Source organism: Hemitrygon akajei, chromosome 4, assembly GCF_048418815.1.
Source record: "Hemitrygon akajei chromosome 4, sHemAka1.3, whole genome shotgun sequence".
NCBI lineage: Eukaryota > Metazoa > Chordata > Chondrichthyes > Myliobatiformes > Dasyatidae > Hemitrygon > Hemitrygon akajei.
The window spans coordinates 132,303,163-132,324,041 of NC_133127.1; the positions used below are offsets into that span (position 1 = coordinate 132,303,163).

At 40.9% G+C, this 20,879-nt stretch overlaps 1 protein-coding gene across 6 annotated transcripts in view; it reads right to left on the minus strand.

The window, feature by feature from the left end:
- Positions 1 to 20,879, minus strand: part of cep295 (centrosomal protein 295) — a 107,552-nt gene that overhangs the window by 77,875 nt on the left and 8,798 nt on the right. For 5 of the 6 annotated variants that reach the window (XM_073043337.1, XM_073043338.1, XM_073043339.1 and 2 more), the window contains exons 4-9: positions 18,844 to 18,968; positions 16,729 to 16,822; positions 15,503 to 15,616; positions 5,661 to 5,801; positions 3,869 to 4,052; positions 538 to 711 (exon numbers count right to left, since the gene is read on the minus strand). In XM_073043337.1, the coding sequence (XP_072899438.1) occupies positions 538 to 711; positions 3,869 to 4,052; positions 5,661 to 5,801; positions 15,503 to 15,616; positions 16,729 to 16,822; positions 18,844 to 18,968 (832 nt within the window). The remainder of the gene's footprint in view (positions 1 to 537; positions 712 to 3,868; positions 4,053 to 5,660; positions 5,802 to 15,502; positions 15,617 to 16,728; positions 16,823 to 18,843; positions 18,969 to 20,879) is intronic. The other variant, XM_073043340.1, reaches the window with a different exon arrangement.

A 20,879-nucleotide genomic window follows, 5' to 3' on the forward strand; every position in this document is an offset into this window, starting at 1 on the left:
GTTAAAGGCCTTCTGAAATTTAAACCAATATATGCATAACAACGTTAACTCTTTATTTACCTGGTCTAAGTTACTATATGACATAGTTACTAATAAAATAGTGTTTTGTTAACAGCAAAACCAGACTCCAGGTGCGTTCTATTGCTGCTAATATTTTTACAATGTTGCATTACGTAACAAGAGATAATATTCATATTAATAGGATTTGGTGTAGTACAGTCTTTCATTGATTCTAAGGAACAACATTAAATGCTGGAGGAACTCAGCAGGCCAGACATCATCTATGGAAAAGAGTACAGTCGACGTTTCGAGCCGAGAACCTAACGTCAACTATACTCTTTTCCATAGGTATTTCCTCCAGCATTGTGCTGTGTTGCTTGAATTTCCAGCATCTGCAGATTTTCTCTTACTTTTCATTGATTCTATTATGATTCTTGGATTTACTGAGTATGCCCTCAAGAAAATGAATTTCAGGGTTGTATATAGTGACATACATCTTCTCTGATAACAAATTTACTTTGAACTTTGATTTATTACCTTCTGTTTTTCTAAAGTGTTTTATCTCAGATTCTTCTTGATCACCTTTTGCAGATTGCTGCTCTTGAAATCCTTCTAGTTCCACAGAGAGATCCAAGTCTTCATCCTGCGTTTCAACAGATGGGGCTGGTAAAGGTTCAGGCTCAAGACGTAATAACACATCACCTTTGATTTCTGAGTAAAATAAAGGAAAAATTACTAAACATGATAATCTGTCACAAATTACTTAACATTTGACTTGGAGTTTGCATACAGACAGAAAGTATCATTCATGACAATCATTGCATGAGATAAAAAGCACGAACTAGTTAGAGCACTGAAGTGAACAAAGTAAAAGATCTATATAGCTAAAATATTTGAAATGATTTTCAACAACAAAATAAAGTATATTGAAAGGAAAGATTTAGAAATTGATTTTACGGCCTATACGCAAGTCTATTATTTCTAAAATTATGAAACAAACAAAAGTTGTACATCATACAAGGCACAAGGTTCGACAAAAACAAGTGCAATACCAAAGTTATATAGCTTTGTATTCTGAATTATTTATATAGCATCGTAAATGGAGCAAAAGATCTCATTTCATTCATTTTTCAATCTTTTGATTGATTTTCCAATAAAGAATATACAAATCAAAGAAGTTTAGCAAACAGATAATACAAAAGACATAAACAGCAGTAAAAAAGTATATATTGTCAAAATCAGATAGGTAAAATGTTATGCTGTTATATATACACAATATAATCGAAAAATCTACAACTCCTCATAACAATCGTAAAAAAAAATTGGAAATTTTATTTAATAAACACCACTAACTAAACTAAAACAAAAAAAAGGAAAAGAAAGATTGGGCAGTCCATTTGAGGATAAAATTAGAAAAAAGAGAGGAAAAAAAAACCCAAAATTCTTCATTATAGTAATAAACAAAACTGACAAGACCAAGCAGAGCAAATGTTTATTCAGAAGATGTAGGAGGTGCCTTGGTGATGAAAGAAATTTGATCAGAAAATTCCATTACACTGAACCTATGCAGCAATTTCAGGACTGCACCAACTCAAATTATTATAAAAATCCTTCTTCAAAACACTGTAAATGGAAAAACTTGCAAATGTAGACCTATACCAGATTAACTGTCTTTTTTTTTCCTCTCTGTACACAGTTCAACATCAATACATGTAGAAAGTCCATGCAGTCATTATCCACACATTCTTAGTGGCAAGATAGGACAATAGACAGGTTAAAAAAAAGTGTGTATGCTTTTCTTTATCTGCTGACATACAGAATACAAGAACAGGGAAGTAATGCTAGAATTGCAGACAATAGCAGCCAGACCACAGGAGTATTGCATACCATTCTAATCAATAAAAAAGATGTAATTGTACTTAAGGGAGCACGGAGGTGAGTTATGAGGATGTTGCTGTGAAAAAAAAGACTGAGATAAACTAGGTCTTTAGAACAGAAGCAGTTGAAGTCAGATACTGCTGAGGTACACAAGACTATGAAAGGCCTAAATAAATGCAAATGACAGGGAAAATAAAATTTAAATTAACTGGTAAAACATTAAACATGGGGGGGGGACGAAAGTTCCATTAAAAAAACCCTCATCACTTACAAAAATCTTTCGATGAGTACTTGAAGATCCATGACCTGTGGGATTGTAGACCCATTTCTGGAAGGCTGAACTTAGCCTGCCTTGCTCCTTTTTGACTAGTGTATGTATGGGCCAAACTGCCTTAGTATTTTATTTGTTAATCTTCCACGCTTCTGTAGAACTTCCTATAATTTTTCTCTGCATGAGGTTGGATAGTGGGAGGAGGAAGAAAAGCTAGAAAAAAAATTATCCCCCAATCCTTCCTGTTGTGATATTTTCTCACCAGAGAGGAAAGATGATTAGTTTTAGGTCATCTTTGGTTGGGAATAGGCTTAACAATATCACACTTCTCATCTTTGGTGAAAATCCCAAGCAGTTACAATGTGCAAGCCTTACTTACCGTATATAAATATCAGCATCCTACACACACACTGAACTTGCAGTCAATAGGTAGACCTTATGCTTGGGTTGGGGGAAATAGCAAGAAATACCAAGGTTTTTTCATGCAGCCAATTAGAAGTTCAAAGTTGCTTGGAAATGCAAGAATCATTTATTGGTTTCTAAAATTGAACTAAGCATCTTCTCTTTCACACACCACTCTACATGTTTTTGTACTAACAGACAAATTCTTCAGGGAAAGAAATTTTCCTAATTGGATGGTCTAATGGCCTAACTGCCTGCTGCAGTAGCTTAGTCAGCACTTACCAAATTTACAAAGGGCATCACAGGTGCCCCTCAGGGCTGTGTCCTAAGTGCCCTCCTTTACTCTCTATACACCCATAACTGTGTCGCCACCCACAGCTCAAACGTGCTAATCAAATTTGCTGATGATACTACTCTGATTGGCCTAATCTCAAATAATAGTGAGGCAGCCTAGAGAGAAGAAGTCATCACCCTGACACAGTGTGTCAAGAAAACAACCTCTTCCTCAATGGTGCAAAAACTAAGGAGCTGGTTGTAGACAAGAGGAGGAATAGAGACGGGCAAACCCCTATTGACATCAATGGATCTGGGGTTGAGAGGGCTAACAGCTTTAAGTTCCTCGGCATAATTGTCACTGAGGATCTCACATGGTCTGTGCATACCAGCTGTGTGGTGAAAAGGCACAAAAGCACTTCTTTCTCCTCAGACGGCTGAAGTTTGGTATGGGCCCCCAAATCCTAAGAACTTTCTAAAGGGGCACAATAATGTAAAGATTTTTACTCATGTACGTGAAGGATGCAAGTAATAAAGTCAATACAATATACAAGGATTACCAGTGATACCAACACAGGATGATTTTATTTTCAAAATAAAGTTATTTCTAGTATTAATAGTTCATACACATCAAAATAACACCCAAAGTATTCCTCCTGAGGTACTGTATGATCAAAATTTTGCACATTATTTCTTCAAACCCAGAAATCAAGAGTTCAAGTTATGCACGTTTTGCTTTACCACCTTGCAATTTTCATCCATCCTACAGACCCCCACCCCATCCCAACTCCATGAATTTACAATGTAACAGCTGTCTACACGTCTTTATCTGATAAAATTTGTATCTTTCACATTTCAAATTGTCATGTTTAGTTGTTTTTACTAAGAATTTGTATCCCTTTTTAAAAGTAGAATGCAAGTGCTCATACACAAAACTTTCCAGAACTATATTTCACATCTTTCCACTAAATTCCCAATAATTCTTTTAATTGTTTCACAGCAGTAACTTTCAAACTAACCATACTTAATTATTCTTGAACTTACTTTTATCGTCAGCATACATATCCTCAAATGCAATTTCCATCTCTTTCTGCCGATCCTTGTTTATCTCCACTCGTCTATATGGTGGCTCAAACAGCTTCTGTGGCATTTGAGACACTGCCTGCCTTCTACGGGTTAAGTCTGCAAGCTGCATTTGTTCCAGCTCCTTGATCAGTTTCTCTTTATCCTACAAGAATAGATGAATGAATACTTTTGAATACATATTGATGCACTTCACACTATTCAATAATATCACAAATGTGTGAAATGCAACAATATTTTTTAACAACTACTTATGCAAAAAATGTAGTAATGAGGCTAATGTTAGTTACAGCAAGTTGTCAGTTCCCACTTATCTCTTTTAACTGGGATATCAAACTGAAATTAAATTTAATTTGGACAAAAATTTTAAATTATGCAGTACATTTACTAGCACTCCTTGCTTATGATCTATGCACATGAAGAACAGCAATTACTTATTCAGTAGTAGAATATACAGTACAGGCAGTTCCCAGGTTACGAACGAGTTCCGTTCCCGAGTCCGTCTTTAAGTCGGATTTGTACGTAAGTCGGAACAAGTACATCCAGTATTATTTAGTGTCAGTTAGTCAAACGTTTGTCTTAGTATATATTCTACTTTTCTAAGCATATAAAACACTTAAGAAACATATGTATTCCAATAATTAATCCACTGCATTCCTTAGTAATAATTGTAGCTTTCATCCGGGCAGGGCCTTTCACGTGCTCCATTATTCTCACTTTATCAGTTATCCTTTAAAATTGTTCCAATCGTTGATCAACTATAGCCTAACGCTTTTCCAATGACCAGTCGCGTTTCACCTCTTTCCAAATGCTTTATTATTTCCACTTTATTTACAATTGTGATCGCTTCCCATCAATGGAACAGAAACACTGTGGTGGTGGGTCCCGAGCTGTGCCGGCTCCTGAGGTCCGCTGGGTCCTAAGGACCACCGCACTGAATTCCCCAGGTCCTAAATTCCACCACACTGAGACAGGTTAAATGGGACAAGTGGAGGCTGTGCTGGGTTTGGGTATTTGATCCTCCACAATATTCCACATGGGAAGTTAAACTGGAGGTGGCAGTGTGTTTTTTTTTTTACGAGGTCGAGTTGCGAGCTCAACATCAACCTGGCATGGATGGTATGGGAGTCACTGGATCGACATCAACGTGGCACGGGAGCAGTATGTCACTTAATCAAACTCCGGAACCTCTGTTCTTGAGCCCGGCGCTGATCTCATTGCTCCACCAGCCGACCGGAATGGGGGTGGGGGAGATCAGGGTGAATCTTACTAAGTAAAATTTAAGCCCAACACAAAGTTAAAGTCAAACACTCACAGTGTCCACAGTGTCAATGGCAATGACTTAAAATGGCGGACGGCATTCTCCTTCCTCGGTTCGTAAGTACAAGTTGTCCGTAAGTCAGACTTTCGTAACTCGGGGACTACCTATATAGCTGTGATACAACTTCACATTTGGCTCCGTAATTTGCTTTGAGTGCCCAGAGTTATACACCAGAGTCCAAGTTTCCAGTTGCATATCAAATAACTACATTGCTCATGGTTTGTAAAATACAACTTAGTTACACAAGTGTCACTGAAGATTAACATCAGGAATCTTGTGCCCAATTGATCACAAGATATTAGTTAATAATTTGCATTACGGTGTGAATACCATACAACCCTTTTAACTGTCAGATTACATCTTTCGAAATAAACTTATTGGTAATACATTGTTCAACACTTGCTCCCTCATTTAAGGGGATGCCTTGATTACCTGTATCAAATGAACTAATTGGAGAGCACAATTGCCTCTCAATCTAGCTTTCTCAAGCTGCTCTTGTTTTTCCATCTCAGCTTCTTGTTTCAATTCCTCTAAACGCTTTTCTTCCTTTTCAGCAGTCAATCGAGCACTAACCTATTAAAAGGGATTGCTTTAGTCAAATAAAACACACGACACAGTAAATTTCCATTGCCAGTTGAGAAAATTATGTTTAGGTAAAAGTTAGGATATTGTGCAACAGGTTATATCCAATGATGTTTATATTATAGAAAATAGATAACAAATTATAGGCAAGACAACAGAAATAGTACAGATGAACTGCTATTATAAAAGTCTCATGAATGATATGAAGGCTTTATAGAGCACTGGTGAGGCCTCACCTCGAGTACTATGAACAGTTTTGGGCCCCTCATCTTAGGAAAGATGTACTAGCATTGGAGAGGGACCAGAGAAGGATCGCAAGGATGATTCCGGGAATGAAAGGGTTATTATTAAAGGAATGTTTGATGGCTCTGAGTCTGTTTTCGCTGGAATTCAGAAGGATGAGGAGGGATCTCATTGAAACCTTTCAAATCTTGAAAGGCCTAGACAGAGTAGGTGTGGAAAGGTTGTTAACCATGGTAGGAGAGTCTAGGACAGAGGGCAAAGCATCAAGACAGAGGGGCGCCCTTTCAAAACAGGGGAATTTCTTTAGCCAATGGGTGGTGAATTTGTGGAATTTGTTGCCACATGCAGCTGTGCAGGCCAGCTTGTTGGGTGTATTTAAGGCAGAGATTGATAGATTCTTGATTGGACATGGCATCAAAGGTTACTGGGAGAAGGCCAGAAATGGGGGTTGAGGAGGAGGGAAAAAAAGGACCAGCCATGACTGAATGGCAGAACAAACCTGATGGGCCAGATGGCCTAATTCTGCTCCTATGTCTTATGATCTTATGATCAAACATTGCAGAGCTCCATAAATTTAAGACTGGTATGGAAAGAGAGGAAAAGAAACTAAGGAATTGTATTTATTAATTACAACAAAAATTAAAAATTATACAGCCATCAGCAAAAGAAGTGCAGCCTTCTGAGATAAAGGTAAAAGATAATAAACAACCAATTCTTCTGAACAGAGAGGCCATGAAACATTTAACAATAGGAGAGGTGTGTGCTAAGAAATCTGCATAAAAGATATGGAAATTAATAATTAGAATAAACAATTTTAATCATGGGGCAGAGGTGACAAATGGATTAGGAAGAATATTAATAACCTCAAACCAGTGAACCATCAAAAGTAATTAGCTCAACATAACAGACATGGGAATGGAGCATCTCCAAATTACTGCAAGAGCAAATGGCAAATTTAGTAATAAAGAATGAAACAAAACAGATAATACAAACAAAAATTACAAAAATGAAGGGAAACATTAAGGCCAGCGATCACAGTATTATTCCTTTTCATCCACTTACCTACTTTCTCCCTCATCTATTTCCTGCCAATTTGTGCTCCCTCCCTCCCTATCCCCCCCTCCATCATTTTATTCAGGCTTTTGCCTCTTTTCTTTCCGGTCCTAATAAAGGGTCTCAGCCCAAAATATCACTTATTCATTTCCCTCCATAGATGCTGCCTGACCTGCTTAGGTCCTCTACCATTTTCAATGACAAGATTACGACAGCATAAGGAAATGACAGAAAAGGTGTCATTTAAACACTTTTTCGTCTAAGGTTGGTGCTTCGATGAGAGATAGTGCTTCTATTGTGTCCACTAAAAGCACATTCCTGTCTTACTATAATTTCCCTTTATCACCTACTTACTATAATTCCTGCCTTACTATAATTTCCCTCAATCCTACTCCAGATCAGGCATGGGGAGTGAACCACTGATCTCAATGGAAATTCCAGATGTGAATGTAGAGACATAGGGGAAAGCATGTTATTTTTCAATGATAATTTTAGTTTAAGGGTCAAAAATATTTTCTTCAACTCTAATATCTTTCTGAATACTGTAACTATTAAAATCACCAGTCATTTTCACAGAAGGCAAAGCACAGTTCCCAGTTTTACCCTTTGTCAGAAGCTGAAAAGGGAATACTGGCTACAGAGCTTTTACACAATGTTATGGAAGGCTTTCACCATCACAAGAATGCACAGGGCCATTTGAATAAATTTTCTGCATCCAACTCAGTTATGCGCAAGTTGCTTTTTTCAACAGGGGTTTGGTCCAGCAAGATCAACTAAAGTACATCCTGCTTAAAAACACTGCAGTTTTCATTAGATATGAATTTGATAGAGTTGATTGGCCATATTTATTTAATATGTTGCAGCATTTTAATTTTAGTTCAAAATTTATATCATGGATTAAGTTAATATATTATAAACCTTTGGCTTCGGTTTTTACCAATAATCAAAGATCTCCTTTTTTTCCAGTTATTCTGTGGTACGAGGCAAGACTGTCCTTTAAGTCCTTTACTATTTGACATTGTTTTGGAACCTTTAGCTATTGCCATTCGTGAATCACCTAATATTTTGGGTATTACCCATGGGGAAGGAACTTATAAGTTATCATTATATGCTGATGATCTGTTACTATACATATCTGACCCTGAGAGATCTATTCCTGCTATTTTGTCCTTGCTTGCTCAGTTTAGTAGCTTTTCTGGTTACAAACTGAATTTTAATAAGAGTGAATTATTTCCATTAAATATGCAAGTTCCAACTTATAAACACTTACCATTTAAAGTTGTCACAGATCATTTTACTTATTTGGGTATTAAAATTACCAAGAAACATAAGGATTTATTTAAAGTTAATTTTTTTTTACCTTTAATTGACCAAATTAAGCAACTTGTTACCAGGTGGTCTCCATTATCTTTGTCATTAGTTGGTCAAATTAATGCTATTAAGATGATAGTGTCACCCAAAATTTTATATTTATTCCAAACATTACCAATTTTTATTCGTAAATCTTTTTTTGATATTATTGACTCTAAAATATTTTCGTATGTGTGGCAGAATAAAAGTCCTAGACTTAGCAAAAAATATTTACGGAAGCCTAAGAAGGAGGGTGGTTTGGCTTTGCCAAACCTGAGATTTTACTATTGGGCAGTCAATATTCGATATTTAATATTTTGGACACAAGAATCGATTACAGCATTTTGCCCACAATGGGTAAATTTGGAATGTAAATCTGTACAAGACTTTTCATGGTTTTCAATTTTAGGGTCTTCACTTCCTTTTTCTTTTATCTAAATTGAATAAACAAATAACTAATCCTACAGTTAAACATACATTGCGAATATGGTTTCAATTTCGTAATTTTTTTGGCTTGAATAAGTTTATCTTATCAAGCCCTATTAAATCTAACTTTTCTTTTCAGCCCTCTTTTATGGATCAAGCCTTTGTATTATGGAAAACAAAAGGTATAACATGTTTTCGTGATCTATTTTTAGATAATAGTTTTATGTCCTTTGAACAGCTATCTAATAAATATAATTTATCTAAAACTCATTTTTTAAGATATTTGCAAGTTAGAAATTTCTTGAATAATATGTTACTGTAGCGATGTGCTACACACAGCGCTGAAATAACGACACACAGTCGATAAGTCATTTCGAGACTAGTTTATTCAAACTTCGCGGTTCTGGCACTTAAATCCCAAGCGCCCGCCCTCTCCGGGCAGAAATGACGTCGGAGGTACATTACTAAAGTCTCCCCCTGCGCGCTGGTTCGCCTGCGCAGAAAGTGGGTCGCCACATAACCCCCCCCCCCAACCGGCGATACACCCCCCCAATGTCCACAGTCTGGAACAGCCTCCGTTTGGGAGGTCTGCCTCTGCGCCGCGGTGCCTGAACCTCGACCGGCTGCGCCGTCCACATGGGCTGGTTTGAGTCGGTCCACCATGAAAACCTCCTCTTTCCCCACAATGTCCAGAACGTACGTGGACCCGTTGTTGTTGATCACCTTGAACAGCCCCTCGTACGGCCGCTGTAGCGGCGCCCGGTGTCCGCCCCTTCGTACAAACGCAAACTTACAGTTTTGCAGGTCTTTGGGTACATGGGTCGGGGTCCATCCGTGCTGTGAAGTTGGTACGGGGGCCAGGTTGCCGAGCCTTTCGCGTAGCCTGTCCGGGACTGCTGTGGGTTCTTCCTCTTGCCCCCTTGGGGCTGGTATGAACTCTCCCGGGACGGCCAGGGGCGTGCCGTACACCAACTCGGCCGACGAGGCGTGCAGATCCTCTTTGGGCGTTGTACGAATTCCAAGCAGGACCCAGGGAAGCTCGTCCACCCAGTTAGGTCCTCTCAGGCGGGTCATGAGAGCCGACTTCAAGTGACAGTGGAAGCGTTCCACCAGTCCGTTCGACTGTGGGTGGTAGGCAGTTGTGTGGTGCAGCTGCGTTCCCAACAGGCTGGCCACAGCCGACCACAGGCTGGAGGTGAACTGGGCGCCTCTGTCGGAGGTAATGTGGGCCGGTACCCCGAAGTGTGCTACCCAGGTTGCGATCAGTGCTTGGGCGCAGGAATCGGCAGATGTGTCGGTGAGCGGGACCTCCTCTGGCCACCTCGTGAACCGATCTACCATCGTTAGGAGGTACCGCGCTCCTCAGGACACTGGTAGGGGGCCCACGACATCCACATGAATGTGATCGAACCTCCGGTGGGTGGGTTCGGACTGCTGTGGCGGGGCTTTAGTGTGCCGCTGCACCTTGGCTGTTTGGCACTGCGCACACGTTCTGGCCCATTCACTGACTTGCTTGCGAAGTCCGTGCCACGCGAACTTGCTGGAGACCAGCCAGACGGTTGTCCTGATAGATGGGTGCGCCAAACCGTGTATCGAGTCGAAAACCCGCCACCTCCAGGCTGCCGGGACGATGGGGCGAGGTTGGCCGGTAGCCACGTCGCACAGGAGGGTCCTCTCACTTGGGCCTACAAGAAAGTCCTGCAGCTGCAAATCCGAGACTGCGGTGCTGTAGCTGGGCATCTCGTCGTCTGCCTGCTGCGTCTCCGCCAGCGCTGCATAGTCCACCCCCAAGGACAGGGCCTAGACAGCTGGTCTGGAGAGTGCGTCCGCCACGACGTTGTCCTTCCCTGAGACATGCTGGATGTCCGTCGTGTACTCCGAGATGTAGGACAGATGTCGCTGCTGGCAAGCCGACCAGGGATCGGACACCTTCGTGAACGCGAAGGTCAACGGTTCGTGGTCCGTGAACGCGGCGAACGGCCTGCCTTCTAAGAAGTACCTGAAATGCCGGATCGCCAGGTATAGCGCCAACAGCTCCCGGTCGAAAGCACTGTACTTGAGTTCGGGTGGTCGTAGGTGCGTTCTGAAGAATGCCAGGGGTTGCCAGCGCCCCTCGATGAGCTGCTCCAGCACCCCACCGACTGCTGTGTCGGATGCATCCACTGTGAGGGCGGTCAGAATGTCCGTTCTGGGGTGCACCAGCAAGACTTCCTCGGCTTTAACGAAAGTGGCCACAGCCTCCTCGTCCCAAGTAATGTCCTTGCCTTTACCCGACATCAAGGTGTACAAAGGGCGCATGATACGGGCTGCTGAGGGGAGGAAACGGTGGTAGAAGTTCACCATACCAACGATCTCCTGCAGGCCTTTGACTGTGTTGGGCCAGGCAAAGTGGCAGATCGCATCTACCTTGGCGGGCAGAGGTGTTGCCCCGTCTTTGGTAATCCTGTGGCCCAGGAAGTCGATGGTATTGAGACCGAACTGGCACTTGGCCGGGTTGATTGTGAGGCCATATTCACTCAGTTGGGTGTAGAGTTGACGGAGGTGGGACAGATGCTCCTGACGACTGCTGCTGGCTATGAGGATGTCGTCCAAATAGATGAAAACGAAGTCCAAGTCGCGTCCCACCGCTTCCATTAACCGCTGAAACATCTGTGCAGCATTCTTTAGGCCAAACAGCATGCGGAGGAACTCGAAAAGGCCAAAAGGGGTGATGAGTGCCGTTTTGGGGACATCGTCCGGATGCATCGGGATTTGATGGTACCCCCAGACGAGGTCTACCTTGGAGAAGATCCGTGTGCCGTGCAGGTTTGCTGCAAAGTCCTGAATGTGCGGCACAGGGTAGCGGTCTGGTGGTGTAGCCTCGTTCAGCCTGTGGTAGTCGCCGCATGGTCTCCAGTCCCCTATTGCTTTGGGCACCATGTGCAGGGGGGAGGCCCATGGGCTGTTGGACCGCCGTATGATTCCCAATTCCTCCATCCGCTTGAATTCCTCCTTCACCAGGCGGAGCTTTTCCAGGGGGAGCCTTCGTGCGCAAGCGTGGAGGGGTGGTCCCTGGGTCGGAATGTGGTGTTGTACACAGTGTCTGGGCATGGCTGCCGTGAACTGCTGTGCCAGAATCGATGGGAAGTCTGCCAGGATTCTGGTGAATTCGTTGTCCGACAGCGTGATGGAGTCCAGGTGTGGGGCTGGCAACTTGGCTCCACCCAGGGAGAACGTCTGGAAAGTCTCAGCATGTACCAGTCTTTTCCCTTGCAAGTCGACCAGCAGGCTGTGAGCTCGCAAGAAGTCCGCCCCCAGGAGTGGTTGGACCACGGCGGCCAGTGTGAAGTCCCACATGAACCGGCTGGCGCCGAACTGCAGCTGCACTGTGCGGGTGCCATAGGTCCGTATCGTGCTGCCGTTTGCGGCCCTCAGGGTGGGTCCTGGCTTCCTGTTGCAGGTGTCGTACCCCATCGGGGGCAAGACGCAGATCTCCGCTCCGGTTTCGACCAAGAAGTGGCGTCCCGACTGTTTGTCCCAGACGTACAAGAGGCTGTCCTGGTGGCCAGCCGCCATAGTCATTAGCGGCAGCTGGCCCTGGCCCTTGCAGGGCGGGCGACAATGGAGGGCTTTTGTGCCCCAACGCTGGTGGTAGAAACATCACTGTTCACTGTCCTCCTCACTCCTGCCTCTGTGTTGTGTGCGCCCCCCTGCCGGGCCTGGTCTGGTAATCTGACCGACGGACGCCACACTCTCCCTCTTGGCTTTCCACAGCACGTCTGCCCGGGCCGCCACCTTCCGGGGGTCGCCGAAATCTGCGTCGGCCAGCAGCAGATGTATGTCCTCGGGCAGTTGCTCCAGGAACGCTTGCTCGAACATGAGGCAGGGCTTGTGTCCGTCAGCCAGGGAGAGCATCTTGTTCATCAATGCTGACGGCAGTCTGTCTCCCAAACCGTCCAGGTGAAGCAGGCGGGCACCCTGCTCACGCCATGAGAGGCCAAAGGTCCCAATGAGCAGCGCCTTGAATGCTTCATATTTGCCTTCTTCCGGGGGCGAATGTATGAAATCCGCAACCTGGGCAGCCGTCTGCTGGTCAAGGGCGCTCACCACGTGATAGTAACGCTTGGAATCAGAGGATATCTGCCAAATCTGGAACTGGGCTTCTGCTTGGCTAAACCGCACGCGTGGTCGCAGCGTCCAGAAAGTCGGCAGTTTTAGCGAAACTGCGTGAACAGATGAAGAGTCGGTCATCTTTGGTCCAAATCCCGTTTGGACCGTCAGGGTCACCAATGTAGCGATGTGCTACACACAGCGCTGAAATAACGACACGCAGTCGATAAGTCATTTCGAGACTAATTTATTCAAACTTCGTGGTGCTGGCATTTAGGGGTGCTAGCGCCTGCCCTCTCCGGGCAGAAATGACGTCGGAGGTACAGTACTAAAGTCTCCCCCCGCGTGCTGGCTATTTGTGAGCCGGTTTGCCTGCGCAGAAAGTGGGTCGCCACATTACAGTCTTTTCCGAAATTATGTCCAATGGACATTACGGAAAAATTTTTAGCTCTGAATCCTTCCCAGAAGGGTTTAGTAGCCACCATTTATAATATGATCATGAAAATACAGCCAGAAGTATCAGAAAAAAATTAAGAAGGAATGGGAAAAAGAACTTCATTGTCTTATACCCACTGAGCAGTGGGAGAAAAATTTACAATTAGTCAATTCTTCTTCTATTTGTGCTAAACATGCCCTAATACAATTTAAGGTTGTACCTAGGGCTCACATGTCCAAGGATAAACTTGCTCGATTTTATTCTTATGTTAATCCAACCTGTGACAGATGTCATTCTTAAGTTGCTTCAGTGACCCACATGTTTTGGTCTTGCCCTTGTTTGCAAAATTATTGGAAAGATATTTTCAGTATTATTTCAACAGTTCTGAATATCAGATTGCAACCGCATCCTATTACTGCAATTTTCAGTTTACCAATGGTGGATAATAGTTGTTTATCCCCCTCAGCTCGACGGATGATTGCATTTGTTACATTAATGGCTAGAAGATCTATCCTATTGAACTGGAAAGAAATTAATCCTCCAACTATATTTCAGTGGTTTTCTCAAACTATCTCTTGTTTGAGCTTAGAAAAAATTAGAAGTGTTGTCTTTGATTCTTCAGTTAAATTTGAAGAAACTTGGAGACCATTTATCCAACATTTTCATATGAGTTAAAATGACTTTTCCTAAACCCTGCTTCTATTATCCTTAATTATTTGGATGGAGGTACGGAGTTATTGACGCTACTGTGTATATTTGACATAATGCAATGGCCCATGTTGGTTAGGTTTTTTTTCTTTTCTTTTTTGGGGATTTTTTTTTCTTATTTACTCCTTTTTTTGCAATTACTATGAGCTTGGGAGGTTATTACATATGGATTATCATCTATCTGAATGTATACTTAACCTATTAATTATACTTAACTCTCAAACTCCCTGTATTCATGTTTCATTTATGTTTGTTTAAAATTAATAAAAAGATTTTAAAAAAGAAAGATATGAATAATGAACACTTCCATTGTATAGTGCTTGCAATGTCACTATTTATGTATATCCTATTCTTATTCAATATCACTGCTTATAAAAATGAAACCTTTTCTGTTCTCTCCCAAAGTTCCATTCAGTCCCTGAAAAGTCATTTTGCCAATTGGTTATCCTTTATTTTCATCATGGGCAAGTTATTCTGAATTATTATGCTCTCTTATTAGCACAAATAGGAACTTTGCATTTAAATTATTGAAGAAAAACAAAATGTTCTACAGGCATACAGCAACGATAAGAATGAGAGATAAAAATGTGCTGCAGGGGGGTTAAATGGTCTGGGATAAGAAAGGCATTAGAGCATATATGTCAAACTCAAGGCCCGCGGGCCAAATCCGGCCTGCGGTGGAATTATCTATGGCCCGCAAGATAATATCTAATTACTATTAAAGCTGGCCCCAGTAATCGTCTTTGGCGTATGATATGGTTAATGCTGAGTTTATTCAGGTACCAGGTTTTCAGGGTTTTTAGTGTTTATTCGGCAGTCTTGCTCGGCAGTCTTCTTCATAAGAAACAGAATTTGTAAAGTGAAACACTTTGTAGTTATAGCAGAGACTCAGACACATGAGAGCAGGCTGAAAAAACGGAGGCAAAGAAAGCTGCGTTCGCACGCGTCCGACTGATCCGGTCCGCATGAAGCTGCATTTTGCTCAATCCGGCTCGTGACCTAAAATGAGTTTGACACCCCTGCATTAGAGATAACAGAGGGTTTAAAGATTAGACCAAAAAGTAATGTTTCATGATTAAATCAAGGAAAATCTCTCAAAGACGATAATTTTGATAGAATTAATAGATTATCAGTAAGGAATCAAATAGAGAACTCAGGTTAAAAACTCATTACCCTCAGTGTTGTTTGCCACCAAAGAAAAAGATACAATTACAAAATAAATAAGTAAGAACAAAAGATCAGAATAATGGTTTCTACTGAATGAATCAGTTAAAGAAAGTTGAACTCTCAAGTAAGCATAAGCACCAACATGGACCAAATATTTAACTGCAGTGCCTATATTCTCAATTACTATTAAATTGCACTTGCTTGTATACATATTAGATACCTGGTTTGAGTTCATTTCCCTGTTCACACAAGGCTCAGGCAGATGATAGTGTGTGGCAGAGAAGCTGTCAATATCATACATCTTCACTGTTGGGTACTTTGGAACTTCTAGATCCTATAATTTAAAATTATTATATAAGTGCCTCAATAAAGTAATTATACAATTGCAATTAGACATCTACAAAAACATGCATCATACTGTTCAAATTACCTCAAATGTCTTTGCTCCAGTCACTTAAGGACTATAATATCACTTGCAGACAATCCCTATTAAATCAGTTACTGAGCAGGTACAGTTTCAGACCTTTAATAATTTTTTTTTAAAAAAGACACAGGAATCTCTGAATCTACATGCCAGCGATGCTGTTGCAAACAATTTTTTCACTGTGTATCTCACTGTATTTGAGCATATGCCAATAAATTCAAATTGACCCAAGCAGGCCAAGAGGTCAATGCTGATGTTGATGTCATCTTAATCATAAACATTAGTCATGTTACGTGCAATTATCCATCTGCCCTTATTCTCCCTATCCAAGCTCATTTTCAACAATTCTTCTAAACTAATTTAAAAACTGATGTGTTTTATTGTCATGCAACAGTCATATCCATCAAAATACAAGTTCCCCTGGACATTAGGTCTTGTACAATGTTATCTGTAAAAGACCTTCTAAAGTTAAATATTTAATATAACATATGAAAATTTAACAATTAGAAGCTTCCTATTAAATAATTGAGTAACTACTTTTTCTGCTAAATTGATACAGCCATTAGTCTTTGAAAAGGCAAACAAGATGTTCAGCACATTTTCAGTGGTAAACACCACTGATATTACATGCAGAGAGCAAACTGAAAAAAAGATTAAATACAAATGATTTCAATTCTACACAGGTTGAGTTGACAATTTCCAAAGGTGTTGGATAATTCCGCAATCATCAGCACAAGAAACGCAAATTTAAAACTAGCATTTTTTAAATCAATTTTTCAGTGTAACAGTTTGCATTTCCATTTTTCTTAAAACAACAATCTCCTACAATATGTACTGACAAATATATCCAGTTTGTCAGGACCTAGCATTTTTCTTAAAAACTAATAGTATTGTGACTTCAGATTTCATTTGGTACGGATTGTATTTGAATACAAGCTTTTCAGATAGCAAGACAACAAGTTTGCTTCACAATGGACTGTATTTTTAAGTTAATTAAGAAAGATACTTGAAAAAATACTTACAGCAAAGGGGTTGGGTGGAGGTGGTGGAAGATGTGCAATTGTTATTGCCCTTTTTTTCTCAATGAGTAGTGCTTCTTTGCGAGTTTTGATATACCTGAATAAAGAAATTCTCTTGAAATGCAAGCACAAAAGAAGTCTTTTTTTAAAGAATAGTTTAATAATATCAAAATTAAAATTGTTTCTAGAACAAATACTTCAATTACTGATCTTTTTATTACTGTTACACTTGAAACCCATTTCAATGTGAAATATCGAAAGTTAAATCAGCACAGTAGATAATCTGATCAGCAAGAGCTAGAATACACACATTTGACTCCACATGTGTGAAAATACTGTGCCTTAGAAATCGGTTTAAAAATGAAACAAAAGACACTTGCTTAATACTAAAGATGGCAGAGGGATCAAGGGAAGTAATACAATGAAAGCCATTTCTATTGAAAACACCTTGTTAAAAATTCTAATGTTTATTTAGAGATACAGCATGTCTAAAGGCCCTTGCAGCCCAATGAGCACATGCCACCCAATTACACCCATATGATTATTTAACCTAGTAACTGCAGGTCGTTGGACTGTGGATGAAACTGGAACAGCCTGAGGAAAGCCACATGGTCAGAGAGGACATACAAACTTCTTAAAGACAGTGGCAGGAATTAAACCCAAGTTGCTGGTGCTGTACTAGCATTACACTGACCTCTATGCTATCATGACATGATACTGTAGCGGTTAGCACAATGCTATTACACCTCAGGGCACTCCAGAATTCAAAGTTCAATTTCATGTTTTAGGAGTTTGTAAGTTCTCAATACTGTGTGAGCTTCCTCCAGGTGGTCCGGCTTACTCCCATATGTGGTCATAGTAAATTGTCCTGATTAGGACACTGTTAAATAGGTGGGTTGCTGACAGGTGCGCTCATTGGACTGGAAAGGCCAATTCCGCACAGAACCTCTAAAAAAAATCTTTCCTTTTTCAGCAGTTCAGGCATGGTGGGGTGGGAAGGGTCTAAGCACTTCAGTTTGACAAATCATTAGTAGAATTGCAGTACATCATGAGAGACACAGAGAGAGTTTATGTACTCATGGTGGGGGGGGGGGAGAGAAAGTGAACATACACACACCTTTGACAGCACCTGCCTCAAATTCTACCCCGCATGAGGGCTGTGAACGCTGTAGATTTCAAACTGTAACATTCTTAACAAACAGGCCAAGAGCAGCATAGGCATTAGTATCCTAGTCAGAACACTGCTGGAAAGTATAAGCAAGATTTCTGCCAAAGGTAGATGGATGCCTTCTTTACTTCCAAACATTAATGATCACTGCTTCCACCTTCTCCTTACTGTTCATTTCTAAGCCAGCATCATCTGGCCCAAAATAACTTCCATTATTTGTAAAACAAAATCACGCTTTGACTCATCGAGCTGATTATCTACCTACGCCTTCATGCCTTTTGCTAGCTTTCATCTGCTGGACCTCCATTACTTCCCCATAGTCATTTTCATCTGCGTGAAATCCTATCACCTTCAAATGGCAAACTTCCACCACCCCAAATTAATCTGTCCAAACCTCTCTTACATACTGGTTCCTTCCCTAATGAGCCTTTCTGTACTTTAGCAGACTGGAAAGAGTCAAATCTACCATGAACAATGTCTCAGTTTATTCGGAGCATCTGACATTTACATCTTTAACTTTTGTGCAATAATCTGCTAAATAATATTCCAAGCAAACACAAGCGCAGAGTTACAAAGAACTGAACTTGGCTGAAAACCCAGCTTCATTGTCACTGCAGTGATGTACAATAGAATTACCATTAATTCCAACCATATTAAAAAATATGAAAAGCAAGAAATGTTCTGCTAAAATGTGACAAAATATTTCAATGATTGGAGCTCTGGGATTCTCACCCATACCTCTTTACATACCATAATCCTATAGCACAAAGAAATAGGAAAGTCAAAAGTAGGTGGAGAAACATCACTGTGTATTATTCAGTATGTTAATTATCTTAAAAGTTTTTAGTCATAATATTTGAGATTATTACCCAACAGTAAGCAACACATAACATAAGTGTCTATAGAAATGCAGACTTCAATGCACAGCATTTATAGAGGCAAAAGCAAACCTGGTTTGAACTTCATGTTCTTTTTCTCTTTGCTGCTTCAGCTCCCTTAATGCTTCTCTATGTCTTTTCTCAGCCTTTTCTCTGTTAATTGCTGCCTGTTTTGATTGAATTTTCAAGTCTGGCTCCTTCAAAGAAAATATATTTTAAGAAAATAAATACAGAGGAAGACATATACATTCTCTGTGGTGAGAATCAATAAGCAATATACAAAACCAAAGATGAAGATTAAGAAATTAATTTTAATGAAGAATATAACTGAAAAACATCATATACAGATTATATCTACCTGGTAGAAAAATCAGTATAAATGTTAGAAAGCAGTTAGGATTTTAAGAATGATAAAAAGATTGAATGACAGAGAGAAGACAGAATTTATTCCTCAGCCTTCAGTTTCTGAGAAGGCCAAATAATTTGTCCGCAACTTGATAAGTATAGTTCTAATAAACTAAAAAAACACTTGCGTTTGGAAATCTCTTGAAGTTTGAATATCCTTTCTAAGCAAGAAATCCTTTGCAGGTTAGAAAGATTTTGCAAGTTCACAATCCTCCTGTGAGCTTTAAATCTATGTCAACAATTATTAATCCAAATTAAATGTGGATCACTAAACTTAAAATAAACAGTTTTTAAACCCACCATGAGCTGGAAGTATCCCCTCCTTGGAACTGAGGGGGTACACACCATTCAAAATAGCGATTATTTTGAATGGGCTGGCCAGGATGTTGGTGGGGGTGGGGAAAAGAGAAGCTGATCTGGCTGCAGACAGTGCTGATGTCTGCTAATCGGAAGCATCAGTGTTGGTGCACTACAACAATGGTAGATTGTCTCAGACATTTCACTTGCAATCAGAAGATTCTGTTGGCAGTGATAATTCAAGTTGCTGCAGGCCTGCTACCCTTGTCTGGTGGAGGGCCTGATGACATGGGAGCTGTGCAGCCTCAGTTGTAGCAGGGACTAGGTCTCAAGCCTCAGGTTTGCCTGCAGCTGCAGACCAAGTGAGAGACGTAAGTGTTACAACATGGCGTCTGCACTCGGCTGGGGCCTAATCTCGCCCATCGGTGCTGCCCTCCCATGTATGAGCAGTGGAATGACTGGCTGGATTGCATGCACCCACACACAGCCAGGAGAACGCACCATTAATTGTTGGACATTGTTACTCAAGGTCTTGGACTATCTATGTTTTTTTTGAGTGAATGTGCTTCTTTGTTCGTTATTTTGAATAATGCTACTTGCTATTTTGAATGTTTTGCACCTTGGCAAAAGGGAAAGCTGTCTCGTTTAGCTGCACCTATGTACGGTGTGAATGCTAATTAACTTGATTTGTCGACAGATAGAACTTTGCTGTGGAAACTATACAGTAAAGTAAATGTAGACTTTGAATTGTAGGTTGATACAGTCCAGTCTCCCCAAATTGAAGGTACTCATTGATACATGAGTGTATCACAGATAGGGCTTATAGTCTTGACTTGCGTTTAGAGTTTCTGCATGGTATATTCAATGTCATCACAATCCCAAAAAGTGAAATCAAATAGAAAATGAATTACATCACCAAATGAGGAAAAAAATTACCGTAGATTCCGGATTTTAAGCCGCTACTTTTTTCCCACATTTTGAACAGCTTTGAACTTTGCGGCCAATAATCCGATGCGGCTAATGCAAGGTTTTTTTCATGCCGCCTCGTAAACATTTTGCCTCGTAACAGTAGACCAATAAAATTGATGAGTAGTTCACAGAGGTCCAATGAAATTGTACGATAAATCAAGCGCACTTTCACAATTAAATTATTGTAAATCAGTCATTTGTACTCACCCTCATCAACATGGAAAACACTCGAAGCATTGTGCTACCTACCCTCTTAGTTTAAACTATATTTGTTTTCTGTACTACATCGCGGGATGCTATGACGACACACCCGGTTTCGCGGCGTCTTGTGGGAAAAATGCCGTTTGCGATGAAACGGAAAGGAGGGGGGGAGCGGATTCCGCGAGCGGCTTTGGATCTGAGCGAAATCTGCTTTTAAATGCCGTTTGCGATGAAAC